Here is a 14,350-nt window from a genome sequence, read left to right on the forward strand (position 1 = left end):
GGTGATCGAGTGTGAGCCCAGGGGTCCACATGGTGTGCAGGGCCCGTAATACACCTAGGGGACAGACGGCAGCTAGGGATACCCTGATGCCTGGAATGGTGCTGGCACGGAGAGGTGGTGGCTTGGTGACAAGGATATGCAGCAGGCCTGGGCTCACTAGCTGCAGTGAGTTACTTAACCTCCCTGCGCCTCAGTCTCCTCCTGAGTGAATCCATTAAACAGTGCACCCTCCCACAGGGCTATCTGTGAACCTTAAATATGCGAGGTGCTCAGGGCAGCGCCTGGCAGCAGGGGTCACTAAGTAGTCGTTTAAAAACAATCAATGCTGGAGAGGGTGTGGAGAAGAGGGAACCCTCTTGCACTGTTGGTGGGAATGCAAATTGATACAGCCACTATGGAGAACAGTATGGAGGTTCCTTAGGAAACTAAAAATAGAACTACCATGTGACCCAGCAATCCCACTACTGGGCATATACCCTGAGAAAACCATAATTCAAAAAGTGTCAGGTACCACAATGTTTACTGCAGCTCTATTTACAATAGCCAGGACATGGAAGCAACCTAAGTGCCCATCGACAGATGAATGGATAAAGAAGATGTGGCACATATATACAATGCAATATTACTCAGCCATAAAAAGAAACGAAATTGAGTTATTTGTAGTGAGGTGGATGGACCTAGAGTCTGTCATACAGAGTGAAGTAAGTCAGAAAGAGAAAAACAAATACCGTATGCTAACACATATATATGGAATCTAAGAAAAAAAAAAACGGTCATGAAGAACCTAGGGGCAGGACAGGAATAAAGACACAGACTTACTAGAGAATGGACTTGAGGATATGGGGAGGGGGAAGGGTAAGCTGTGACAAAGTGAGAGAGTGGCATGGACATATATACACTACCAAACGTAAAATAGATAGCTAGTGGGAAGCAGCCGCATAGCACAGGGAGATCAGCTCGGTGCTTTGTGACCACCTAGAGGGGTGGGATAGGGAGGGTGGGAGGGAGGGAGACGCAAGAGGGAAGAGATATGGGAACATGTGTATGTGTGTAACTGATTCACTTTGTTATAAAGCGGAAACTAACACACCATTGTAAAGCAATTATACTCCAATAACGATGTTAAAAAAAACCTTCCCTAAGGTGGATAATTTCATCAAGGAAGTCACTGCCCAGCTCCCAAGTGGCAAAGGGTTGGCCCAGTGTGTCCCACCCCAGGCCTGATTTCCACTGTGTCATGCTGCATATTTGCATGACCTTTCCCCTTTCTCTAACTGCCCTCAGCCTCCCCTCTGGGGTGCCAGACCCCCGCTTCGAGAGTTTGCCTCCTAGACACAGAGCCATTGTCAGTTCTGGACATTTTAGTGATAATAATTGTTATGCTGTACTCTCTGCTTCAAAGTTACTGGGTCTGCCTCTCCATCACTCCCTCCTGTTTTCACACTCGAGAATAAAATCCCAAATGTTTCTAATTTTTTTTTTTTTGTGGTACGCGGGCCTCTCACTGTTGTGTCCTCTCCCGTTGCGGAGCACAGGCCCCAGACACACAGGCTCAGCGGCCATGGCTCACGGGCCCAGCCGCTCCGCGGCATGTGGGATCTTCCCGGACCGGGGCACGAACCTGCGTCCCCTGCATCGGCAGGCGGACTCTCAACCACTGCGCCACCAGGGAAGCCCCCAAATGTTTCTGCTTTATGACCTCATCTTTTCTCCCTGCTGCCCAGCGCTAAAATGGGGCTGGTGATCATCATAACACTCTGTTTACGGGCTGCTGCCAGTTTAATGAGCTTGTGCAATAAAATAAAAGGCATGTGCACAGCATTGCAGCTCTGTGATAACTGACAGCCATCCTCACTTGGGGTGTTTCTAAATCCCCGCTTGGCACCTGTTCAGGTTCAGGGATGAGGCGGGGTAGGCAGCAGAGCAGCGATTGGCTGGTGGAGAGATGGAAAGAGATGGAAGAGGAAGCTCTGACCCCGTGCCAGGCGTTAGCATCTCAGAACACCTCTCTGGAAGCGTCCTCAGCCAGTAAATGACACTGAACGCTCAGGAAATGGATGGTTAGGAAGCACTGTGAGACCCACCTGAACTTGGAGAAATTAAGTCAGTTGAATCTTTCTTTAAAAAATGAAAAGTCAAAGAGGAAACTACAGGTGGAGAATCAGCTCAGAGGAGCGCGCGTTATGCAGGAGCTGCTGTGGCGATCAGGACAGCAGCCCAGGGCTGGCATCTGTCTCTGCACGCAGCGGTGGTCCCGCCCTTCCTCCTGGTTGCACCCTCACACCCATCTTTCCTGCTCGCTAGCTCTTCTCTCCAGTAAAACCCCTGAATCTTTAATAAATTATAAACATGTTTCTCGTCCATCTGCCGGCGCCAGATCTCAGTGTTGGCAGCTTTCTCCATTTCCCTGGTGCCCCTGATAGATCTTGCCGTTTGATGAATCTTTTAGATCCTCTCACAGGAAGCCCACGCACATTCTGAGTCCCCACAGTGGCCTGTTTTAAGGATTTTTCCTGGCCCCTTGGCCTTGTTGCTGCCAGTGCCCAGGGCTCGCGTCCAAGTGGGACTGCAGCCCCCCTGGGTCTTGAAGGGCAGGTGGCTCATGCGCAGGGCTTGGGGAGGTGGGCCCTGTCCCCTCGGGCTCCTGTGCCTTAACCAGGTTGAGTTCACAGTGGATGCTAGGGACAACTACCACATTAGAAGTCACGGAACCTGGACGCAGCTCATCTCGGCCGCTCACCAGGTGTGTGAGCTTGAGTGAGATCCTGAGCCACAGTTGCTCTCATCTGTGGAGTAGAGGTTCTCAGAGGCTGCTGTGAGGGTCCGAGGAGACGGAGGATGAGTCCAGGCAGCATGAGCTGAGAGCAGGGGCAGGAGGAAGACAGTGCTGAGTGCTGGGAGCCGGGAGCCGGGATGCCCGTTCCTCAGAGCTGTGATGCACCGCCTCCTGCTGGCCTGCCCTCCCTTGGGCCTGTGCACACAGGAGGCGCTTATGGGATTTCTGCCCAGCCTCGAGGAAGAGCCCCTGTCCTTTATCCTGCAGGAGCAGGAGGCTGGAGGGGGCTGAGGCCCGGGAGCAAAGCAGCCCAGGTGCCAATGGACGCCTGTTGGGCTGAGTTCCGCCCACTTTAGGAGGTTGGACTGGGTCCTCTCCAAGCCCCTTCCTGCCTTGGCTGGACTCTGAGTTTGTAGTTCTTGTCCAAAAGCACTGAACGTTGCCTGGAGGCAATATTATTATTACAATAGTATTTACCACAATGCAATAATATTACTCACCACCATTTACTCAGCAGCTATGAAACACCACGTGTTTTGCCTGTATTCTCTGCAATCTCCACAAACAAGCCTGAAAAGGAGGTATTTGTCTTCAGTTTACAGGTGACGACACTGAGGCTCAGAGAAGGTAAAGGACGTGCCCAGGGGCACACAGCCAGTTTTCAGCAGATCCAGGATTCACACTGACGTCACAGCCCAGGTTCCTTTCTCTAACACTGATGTTCTCTTTGCTCTCTTTACCGCCTCTTGCCTCCCAGTGCCCCTTACCCGCTGTCAGACAGGGCAGAACCACTCACTAAGGACGCCTTTCCAGCCTGTGCAAGATCTGGCTGCACCCAGCGGGAGGAGGAGTCTGCAGATTTAAACGTCATGTTAAAAATAATGATAGGGCTTCCCCGGTGGCGCAGTGGTTGAGAGTCCGCCTGCTGATGCAGGGGACACGGGTTCGTGCCCCGGTCCGGGAGGATCCCACATGCCGCGGAGCGGCTGGGCCCGTGAGCCACGGCCGCTGAGCCTGCGCGTCCGGAGCCTGTGCTCCGCAACGCGAGAGGCCACAACAGTGAGAGGCTTGCGTACCGCAAAAAGAATAATAATAATAATAGTAATGATAGTCACTATTTGTCAAGCATCTATCATTACCTAACATATTAATAATTTAGGGGGAAAAATCTGCAAGTTAAAAGTTGTTGTCTCCACTTTCCAGGTGAAGATACTGAGTCTTAGAAAAGTAAATGTGGATGTCCAGCCACACAGTTGAGCCTCAGCTGCAGAACGGCCTTCACAGCCGTTCGTTCAAATCAACCATGCTTATTGCACGTCAGCTACGATCAAAGCTTCTGGTTACTGATGCTCTGGGAACCTTTAGCAGGAGAGCCTTGGGCCCAGGCTCTGTTTCACAGATGAGCAGACAGCAGCCTGCAGAGGTGGCTGGTTTACCCACCGTCTCGCAGCTGGTCAGTGGTATCCAGACCCCTGGGCCAGTATTCTGCCAACTGCCTCACTGGGCATCCGGCCTGCAGGTCCAGAACCATGCTGTGACGGGGATGCTGTACCCTGTTTGTGTCCATCTGTCCCTATCTCACCCTGTGAGATCCAGCACCTCCTCCTCCATGAAGCCTTCTTCACATTCACCCCACCGCTGCCCCATCCCCGGGCAGAGGTCCGCTTCCCTCCGCTCTCCCAGCGCCACATGCATGCTGCTGCGTCACTGTGCGACTGTACACCTGCCTCCCAGCTGGATGCCTCCGAGGCAGGAAGAGGAGCCCCGTCCCCAAAAGCTCTCTAAGCGGGTAACTCCCAGTACCTCCTGCACCAACGTGCCCCAGAATAGCTTACCTCATAAAAGCTGGGATTTGGGATCCCATCACCGCCCGGGGTGTGGAATGGGACGCCGTCTCCAGCGCAGTGCCCAGGCCTGACCCTCAGCGCAGCCCTGGCAGCACGGTCTTCTCAGTCATCGTGCTCGTCTGTCTTCTCTCCCGTCTCTGATGGAGGCAGGGAGGTTCTGCTAAGCTCTCTGTTTATCACCTTCCTATAAGGAGACAGATGATTATCCTTCCACTCCCTGACATCCCCCTCCTTCCTCTTGGTGCTGACAGTGCTCACTGCCGCCTACCCCTCTGCCTGGGTCCCTCCCAGCCCCTCCTTGCCCGCCATGGACCCTGCAGCACACCAGTCGAGGGACCCCCCCCCCCCGCCCCAAGTCCACCTCTGCCAGCCCCCTGCCCTCCTCCCTCCCCACTGCTCCCAGCTTAGACTCAGGTCTGAATCCAAAGGTAGGCAAGTCCAAGGCCTCTTCTCACTAGGGGCCATTTCAAGGCATTTTCCTCCTCTTTTATAATGGTTATTTAATGAACAACAAATCACCCCCAACCTTTAGTGGCTTAAAACAACAGGAATCATGGATTGTCCTTATGGTCTCTGTGAGGTAGGAATTCAGAGCATCTTGGCTGGGCGGTTCAGGCTTGGAGCTGCTAGAGCTGCCATCATCTGAAGGCTTGACTAGAGCTGGTGGACTCACTTCCAGGGGAGCTCGTTCCTGTGTCTGGCAAGTTGGTGCCGGCTGTGGGCAGGAGACCTCAGTTCCAACACACGTCAGCATCACTCCACAGGGCTGCTTGAGTGTCCTCACAGCATGGCAGCTGGCTTCCCTCCAAGTGGCCAAGGCAGAGTCTTCGGTGCTTTTATGATTTAGCCTTAGAAGTCACACACTGTCACTTCCATCATTTTCTATTAGTCCTATAAGCTAGCCCTGATTCAGTGAGGGACAGAACTATATACCTCCCCTTTTAAAAGCATAAAAGGCTACGTCATCAGCTGACCTAGGAATGCATTTCCTGAATTTCTTTCTCTCTTTCTCCATGAATGGGCATCTGATATACTTATCTCTTGTTCTGGGGACATGGAGATAGACAAGGGTCCTTCCCTAGAGGAACTCATAGTCAAGTGGGGGAGATAGTCCATCTTGAGAAGTGCCAGGAGAGAGATATGTACAAAATTATGGGAGCACAAAGCACAGGTCATTACCTATCTGGGGGAGTATGGAACGCCTTTGCAGACAAGAGATATTTGCTCTGGGTCTTGAAGGATGAGTAGGAGTTCAACAGGTGGAGAAAAGAGAAAGGACACTGCTCCATGCAGAGGTAATAGTGAGAGCAGTGGCAGAAAGTTATGGCAGCATATGAAGTTGCAATTGTGGAAGGTCTTGAAGGCTGTGATAGGGAGTTTGGACTTTCTATATCAGGAGCCACTGAAGGCTTCAGGCCAGAGGAACACCTGGGCAGAGCTTTGTGGTAGACTGGACATGACTGGCAGGGGCAGAGGGTGGAGGCAAGATGACTGGTCAGGAGACTGCTGCAGGAATCCCCCAGAGGAGTAGACTCTCTGAGCTGGGCCCCTGGGGACTAGAAAGGAGAGGTGGGTTCAGGGGGTGGGGATTCATTAGTAGGTGGAGCTGACGTGATGTGGTGAGAAGTTGTCTCTGTGGGGGGAGCACAGGCAGGTCTGAAGGTCATGACCAGCCTTTCCACTGTCTCTTCCCCTGGGGCCTTCCTTTCCCAATTCTTGGCTCCTTGTGGCTGACCCATCCCAGTCTGTGCTCAGGTCCTGAGCACAACAGCCCTGCCTTGTCTGTGTAAGTCTTCTTATTTAGGGTTTGCTCTTGTAGGAAAAAGTGTTCAGAATTATTAGGGAGGCCAAACGGACGTCATGCCCATTGGCCTAGGATTGAAGTTCTTAAGTGTTTCAGGCCACAGACCTCTTTGAGAATCTACTGAAAGCTATGAACCATCTTCCCAGGGAAGAGAATAGAAACACATTTGTGTATACAAGTTTGCAAACAATGTCAGAGGGCTCACAGCCCCCTTGAAGTCCATCCTTGGGTCTCTGGATCCCAAGTTAAAAGCCCCAAGAAAGCCCCAGGCCTAGGAAGAAAGTAGAAAATGAGGAGAGGAAATGTTTGACTCACCAAACATCTGTTATTTACTTCCTCGTTTAATACCCCTGGAACAGCGAGAAACAGGAGGCAGCATTTACCCAGGATCGCCCCTGGTGGCCCCAGCCTCACTTGGTGGGTTTATTTCCATTATTACAGTAATTTTCGGGCTGCGGGCTACAATTTTCACTTGCAGTGAGGTATTAACTTGGTATTACCCCACATGTAATTGTCATACAAAATGATCCTGGACATGGGGAAGTGAATGCTTTTTCAAGATGGCATTTTCCTACGAATGCTGGGTTTTAGGGCTCTGCCTCTTTAAAAATGCCAGATTGCGGTGTGTGTGGCCGGCAGTCAGGGGTCAGCGTGGTGTGGTGGGCTGGAGCTGCTGGCCCAGAACACAGGGAGGCCTTGGCAGGCTGGGAGGGACACAGACTGGGCAGCAGAGCCCAAGGCTCGGGGGTGGGCTTATGTGGCTACCAGGAACTATGCGCTGTAACCCAGGCACGCGGCAAATCCCACATTTATGTTCTGTACGCCAACTTAATTCGACTCCAAGCCCAAGTTTCCCCGAGGTGGTGGGAGATTCAGCTCTAATCATTCTCGGAGCTTCCTGGGCTCCCCCGTAGGGCCAGGTGAGGCCCTGGGGTCTTACACAGTGCTGTGCAGCTGGAGGGGGCCCCACCAGACACCAAGCATCTGTCCACGCCAGTGATGCCCTTGGTTTCAGCCCTTGAGATCTGCTTTGTCTCTAAAGGTCTTCTAGTCCCGCTGCCTTGCCTTCCCCAGATGCACCCTGCTGGGGTACTGCACGGACCTCCCTCCCACCAGCATCATCATCACCTTCCACAACGAGGCCCGCTCCACCCTGCTCAGAACCATCCGCAGGTAAGAGCTTTCCCGTGTGTCAGCCTTCCAGGCTGGCACTTGGCGAGGGCATGTCTGCCCGCGTGGGGAGGGGGACCAATTCAAGTGTTTCTAAGTACCTGCCAGGCACCGTTCAGGACACTCCACATGTATCCGCTAGTAGTCACTCCTCACGCTCCTATGAGGGCGGCTATTATCCCATTATACAGGAGGAAAGATAGAGGCCTGAGGCATTGGGTTACTTATAGAAGGTCACTGGAAGTCATAGAGGACTTGGTCCCAGAGCACTTGCCCTTAACCACTGAGTAGACTGCCTCTAGAACATGAGTTCTCATTTTCACAGATGATGAGGAAGCTGAGGTTCTGAGGCTGAGTACATCCTCCACCCCCAGCATCAGTCTGGGATTAGAACTGGGGTCTGCCAAAAGCATCCAAGAGAGACTCCTGCCTTCCAGGCTGACCTCTTCTCCTCCTTGGAGGAGTCTTCTGATGCCACGCACCTCCATCCCCCGCACGCGCGCACACACACACACACACACACACTCCCCCCCCCCCAATCAGGGCCTTCTTCTGGGCTGCTTCTCTGCACATCTCTACTCTAGCACTTAATGCATTTTTCCCAGATGTGATCCTCAATGAACTGCTGACGGGTAAGGCCTGTATCTTATTCATGTCTTACCTCACCTCCCTGTGGCATAATAATTAGTCCTACGGCATAGAGCTGCTTTGGTTAATTCAGGTAAAGGACTGAGACTGTGCTGGCACAGAGCAGCCATCCCTGTATCTGCACAGCTAGTGAGCTCTGAAAAGAAAAGAGGCTCTGGGGTACCTAAAAAGGCACCACACTTGGAGTCTGAAGACCTGGGTCAAGTCCCCACCCTACCACTTCCTTGTCTTGTGACCTTGGATAGGTCATTAGCCACATCTGGAAAGATGGTGATAGAAAGGTCTTTCATGTTTCAAGTTCTATCGCATTTTCCACAAGAAGACATTACCCTGGGACATTTGGGGGCCATTATAATGTGGGGACCCCAGGTCCCCCATGCTTTCCTTACACTACGTTTATGTTCTCAGGGGCACTTCAGCTGCTGCCCTCAGACTCACCCCTCTCACCTCTAAGACTTATTTCTCGTTCTCTTCCTGCTGCTTCTCCGTCTCTTTATAACAGTAATGATGGTACTTTATGATAATAATACTAACATGTTAAACGTATGCTGAGCTTTATGGTCCACAGAACACATTTTTTTTTTTTTTGTGGTACGCGGGCCTCTCACTGTTGTGGCCTCTCCCGTTGCGGAGCACAGGCTCCGGACGTGCAGGCTCAGGGGCCATGGCTCACGGGCCCAGCCGCTCCGCGGCATGTGGGATCTTCCCAGACCGGGGCACGAACCCACGTCCCCTGCATCGGCAGGCGGACTCTCAACCACTGCGCCACCACGGAAGCCCCACAGAACACATTTTCTCTCTCACTTCAGTTGGAGCCCCATCGAACCTTGTGAAGTCCAGGTGCACGTAGGGAACGGAGGCCAAGTCCACAGAGCTGGGAAGCACAGGAGCCAGGATTCGGGTTTCTGACTTCCTGGGTGGAAGTGGGGAGCAGTAGGGGTGCAGCCCCAGCGCCTCTGTCTGCCAGCCTGACGGAGGGCTTCCCCCGAGGCCCTGGTGCCCTGCACTCTGCAGGGGACTTGGGGCCCATCAACACGATGCTCTTCAGAAGGCGCCGTGAAGTACCAGACTGTACCGCCAATTCTGCTGGGCGCTTTGCTGAGAGAGCTCAGGACCTCTTTCCTGCCTCTCAGGAACTTCAGTGTGAGCCAGGCCCCTGGCTCAGACCCAAGTGTGTTGCATGAAAACATCAGAATTAGGGCCCAAGAGCCAGGTATGACCAGACGGGCATTAACATCATTAGCAGGCAGGGCGGAAGTGAATTTTAGGGGTGGAGGCAAAAAGATTACTTCTAGGAAATTCCGTGGCCAGGTGTCCTTTGCCTTGGGAATCCGTACCTCCCTTTTACTCCCTATCCTGTTGCACAAATAAATCGCTAGCCACTGAGAGAGAATTGAATGAAGAGCACTTCCTATCTCACTTTTGTTGATGCAAGGATCTTTTCTAAGGCGTCTTTTCATCTTTAACTTTCTAGAATTCTCATGGCTTTGCTGCCAGGCTCTGGCAAGGGAAGGATGCTCGAGGAACTGGGAAGGACCGAGTTGCCCTCTCGTCCCTGCCATGCAGCGCCTGGCCAGGCCTTGGTCCCTCTGCCCATCCCTGCCCAAGCTCCTGCATTAGCCGGGGATGGGGGGGTGGGGGAAGGCACACATGGGGGCGCTCAGAGCCAGGCAGAGGCACGATGTAGTGGGTGATGGGGGGAGGGAGAGAGAGTCACAGCCTTGATGAGTTCGGGGACTTTTCTCACTTAAGGACTGAGAAAAGCCCTGAAGAATGGTTTATCTTGACTGGTGTTGCCACGAGACCCCGTGCATATGTGAGACCCAGGGCCGCCCCCTTCTTCTGGAGCACCCTCCGGCCCCCTGCCTCCCAGGGGGCCCCGGACCATGCTGACTGGCCAGTTTGTATCTTGAATCTCCTGGCTGTGGCTTTTGATAATAGCCTAGATTTAGAGGAGAAGTCTCTCAGATTCAGGTGGTTAAGAGATTGGACCCTGGGGCCAGATTTGCCCACTCTGCCCTTACCAGCCGTGTGACCTTGGGCACCTCCTTCACCTCTCTGCCTCAGTTTCCTTTTCTGCCAAACAAGGAATACTGGTAATAACTGCCTCACCTGATTGTGGAGAGGAGTGAATGTCTTCAGGTAGGTGAAGGCCTTGGAACAGTGCCCGGCACAGTGAGCCTGCGTAGGCAGCAGGGTTCTGAGGCTGTGGCTCTCAAGCTTGAGCAGACATCAGAATCCCCTGGAGGGCTCGTTAAAACGTGGTTTCTTGGGCCCCATCCCCACGTATTCCAGCTCAGTAGGTCTAGAGTGGGGCCCAAGGTTTTGCATTTCTAACAGGTCCCCAGGTGATACTGATGCTGCTGGTTCTGGGATCACACGTTGAGAACCGGTATCGCCATCATTGTCAGTCCTCAGATTCCGGGAGCAGCTGCTGGGCACCAGGCAGGGTGCTAAACTCCTTTTCTGTGGCTGAGGCGGTGTGCTGACAGTTCAGTACTTCCTGAAGCTCTCCGGTTAGTGAATGGCAGATCCGCAGACACAGCACTCGAACCCAAGTCGGTCTGACTCCAGAACGACTAAACTCAACTGTCAACCGGCCCCAGGTCTTCATTCAACTGGTAGTTATGGAACGTCTGATAAACGCTGCCTGCCTGTAGCCCCGTGCAGTTCTCAAAGCAATTTCAAATACATTTCCTCATTTCATACACACAATAGCCTGTGAAGTAGGTCAAGTAGTAACATCACCTGCCTTTGCAAGGAAGCTGTAATTACAGATGGAAATGAAGGCTGGGACCTTCCCGGTGTCTTGCTCAGGATCGCATAGTAGTGGATGCTAGAGGCTGCCTGGCCTCCCACGCTGCTGTACCTGCCATCTCTCAGGGGGTTCCGGGAGGCCCCATGGTTAGGGCATGGCGGGCAGAAGGTGTAGACGCTGCCGGCAGCCGCCCTCTGGCAGAGAGCGAACTGTGGATAGGAGACTCAGGATAATTCCCAGGACGAGTGTGACCCCCGATGCGCCCATGAGGCGAGCACTCACTCCCCTGCGAGGCTGTGAAAAGAAAGGGCTCAGAACAGTGCAGTGGGGGTGAAGCAAGGAAAAAGCCGGGCCCTGGAGGAAAGGGAGGGTCGGCTTGGCTGTAGAGGGACTGGTGAGCTGTCCTGGCGGAGAACTGGTGAGACCAAAGGAGGGAGATGGAAGCCACCAGGGTCCAGGGGATGAGGGTGGGGTGTGCAGAAGAGAGGACCCAGGGGGACCATCTGGGCCGAGCCAGGTCCCCTGGGCTGGACTTGACCTGTCTCCTTCTCCAGCCACCCCAGGCACCCAGACCACCTGCCCATCTCAGGCCCTCCCAGCCCCGAGTCACTTTTTCGGTGCCCCTACCATCACTCCAATTGCTCTGTTTAGAGGAGCAAAAACCAGCCAGGTGTCACTAGGAAATGGTGTAATTAGCACTTACCGCTGACGATTTCATTCTTTTTTTTTTTTTTTTCTTTTTTAAACCCTGGACATTTTTCATTCGCTAATCATCTCTCAGTTCAACCAGCACAGAGCTGCACGCGATTTACCTTTTGATGTTCACAGAAGACAACTCTTGAATTTCAAAGAGCCGGCAGGGATTTGGGGAGATCGCGTGCAGAAGCTACAGCCGTAATCAAACCTCATTAGAGGGTATTCTTCCAGCAACTTTTCCCTCTCTCTCAGCCTCGCTCTCCCCATCCCACTCTGATTAGAGGGCTGGTTGTTGGGTTTGGTGTGTTTCCTTTCGGATGATTGTGGCGAGGGTTCCCTCCCACCACCTCCTGCCTGCCCTGTCCCCACCTCCCAACAGCGGGCTCAGGGCTTGGGGTTGGGGTTCCTCTCTCCCCCTCACACTAGTTGCCATGGTGAGAACTACGGTTTCATGAATAAAGGTAGCTCCAGGCGAAGTTCTCCTCCTGGAAAGTCTCTGCATCCTGCTTAGAAAGGACAGCTCACCAGAAACAGGGCTCAGGTGCACACACGCCTCCGCCAGCGCCCATCTGAACCCCGTCCTCAATACACGCAGGGCGCTGGGTGCCCCACGGTGGGTGGTGTGGCCCGGGAATGTTTCTGAGGAACCGTGCAGTTTGGCATGTTCAGGAGAAGCAGGATCCAGCCATCTCAGGCCTGAAACCCAGAATGAACCCAGAAACCTAACCTTGCCCTGTGGGTACAGATCCACAGCACAGGAGAGGAAATGAAGTCAATTCAAAAGTCGCCACTGATGCACAGAACAGTAATAATTGCTACATTTTTTATCACTGTTACCAGCAGACACTGTGCTAAATGTTTTAGAAACATTCTCCTTTAATTCTCCCAACAGCCCTGTGAGTGATAGGTGCTATTATTATCCGTTATACAGATGGGAATACTTTACTGCACAGAGCAGTGAAGTAACCTGCCCAAGGTTACACAGCCTGTAGTAAGTAGCTCCTGGACCACAGGCTTCTCACAGAGCTCACATCTCCTTTGATCCTCATCATACACCCGGCGCCCAGCACATAGTAGGTGTGCACTAAATGGAGTGAATGGTCATGGGCCAAGGCACAGCCGGACTCTGGCAGTACAGACAGTAGCTTGACAAGGCCCCTGCCGCCGGGGAGGTGGCCATTTTGATGGGCCAACAAAACCAGCCCTTGGAGTCAGGCTGGCGTGAGAGCCGCAGGAAGCTTCAGATACAAACAGCTGAGGGACCCCAGAGGAGGAAGCAGTTCATTCTCACTAAGTGGCTTGGAAAGGCGCTAGGGAGGAAGTGACATTTGAATAGATCCTTGTGGCACAGGAGGGGCATTTCACACTGGCAGCGGTAGGAGAACGGCCCTCGGTTGTAACAAGCAGGATGTCTCCAGATAAAGGCACTGGGCACGAGGAGGCTGGAAAGAGGGCTGGCTCCAGGTCGGGAAAAGCCGTGAAGAGCGTGCTGAGGGTTTGGGGTGTAGATTGTGGGGAGCCTTTTGTCAACCTATGCACTTGCATTACTGAGGAAAGTCACACGATCGGAGGTCAGATCTATGCTTCAGAAAGCCCACTCTGGAGGTCACGGGAAGATGGCCTGACAGGTCGGGCTACTGAAAAAAAACAGGCAGAAGAGGTTGGATCAGGTTGGAGGTATAAGAGGTGAAGGTGATCTGAGTGATACTTTTCAAGGAAAACCACATCTTGGTCACTGGTGTGATGCAGGATTTCGGGGAGAGGGAGGGTCGTTGAGGGTGGCACCGGATCTCTGGGTGCTAGGTGGGTGGTGGTGACATTCACTAAGACACAGCAGGGTTGTGTCCCAGTGGCTCACAGTGAGCAGTGTGACTGGACAAAGTTTTTCGGTTGTTCTGAGTTTTATTCTTCAAATGCACTGGTGTCTATTTAAAGCTCAGGTTGAGGGCTTCCCTGGTGGCGCCGTGGTTGAGAGTCCGCCTGCTGATGCACGGGACGCGGGTTCGTGCCCCGGTCCGGGAAGATCCCACATGCCGCGGAGCGGCTGGGCCCGTGAGCCATGACCACTGACCCTGCCCGTCCGGAGCCTGTGCTCCGCAATGGGAGAGGCCACAACGGTGAGAGGCCCGCGTACCGCAAAAAAAAATAAAAAATAAAGCTCAGGTTGATACATGTATTTGCCGCTGGAAGTCATAACGATCTTTCCTCTTTCAATCTCACAGCATATTAAACCGCACCCCTATGAATCTCCTCAAGGAAATCATATTAGTCGATGACTTCAGCAATGACCGTAAGTACCATCGCTCTCCTGTGCTGTGGACACAAATGTCTGTTCCCAGCCCCTGTGTAACCAGCAGAGGTGAGCCCACTGCTTCCCTGGGGGTGGAAGAAGCCTGGGTTTATAGTAGGTTGGAAGACATTGAGTGTCCAGGCGGGGCTCAAGGAGTACATAAACCTTACATTTGAGAAACAATGTCTTGGGTTCTCTGCCATGAGTCTTTGAGGATCTAACCAGATCAATTCAGTAGATTCTTGATGGGTTTGGTGTGTATATGCATGTGTGTCACTGCCCCCAACCTACGTTCCTGGACTTGAAGAGACCCCATCCCTTCAAAGAGACCCCAAGCCCTGAAGCAGGGCCCATGACTAGA

The 14,350-nt window shown here is 53.0% G+C and overlaps 1 protein-coding gene across 5 annotated transcripts in view; it reads left to right on the top strand.

The window, feature by feature from the left end:
• Positions 1-14,350, top strand: part of GALNT14 (polypeptide N-acetylgalactosaminyltransferase 14) — a 223,840-nt gene that overhangs the window by 157,372 nt on the left and 52,118 nt on the right. For all 5 annotated transcript variants that reach the window (XM_060309623.1, XM_060309624.1, XM_070046883.1 and 2 more), the window contains 2 exons: positions 7,502-7,600; positions 13,922-13,989. In XM_060309623.1, the coding sequence (XP_060165606.1) occupies positions 7,502-7,600; positions 13,922-13,989 (167 nt within the window). The remainder of the gene's footprint in view (positions 1-7,501; positions 7,601-13,921; positions 13,990-14,350) is intronic.

Source organism: Globicephala melas, chromosome 12 (genome assembly GCF_963455315.2).
Source record: "Globicephala melas chromosome 12, mGloMel1.2, whole genome shotgun sequence".
Classification (NCBI taxonomy): domain Eukaryota; kingdom Metazoa; phylum Chordata; class Mammalia; order Artiodactyla; family Delphinidae; genus Globicephala; species Globicephala melas.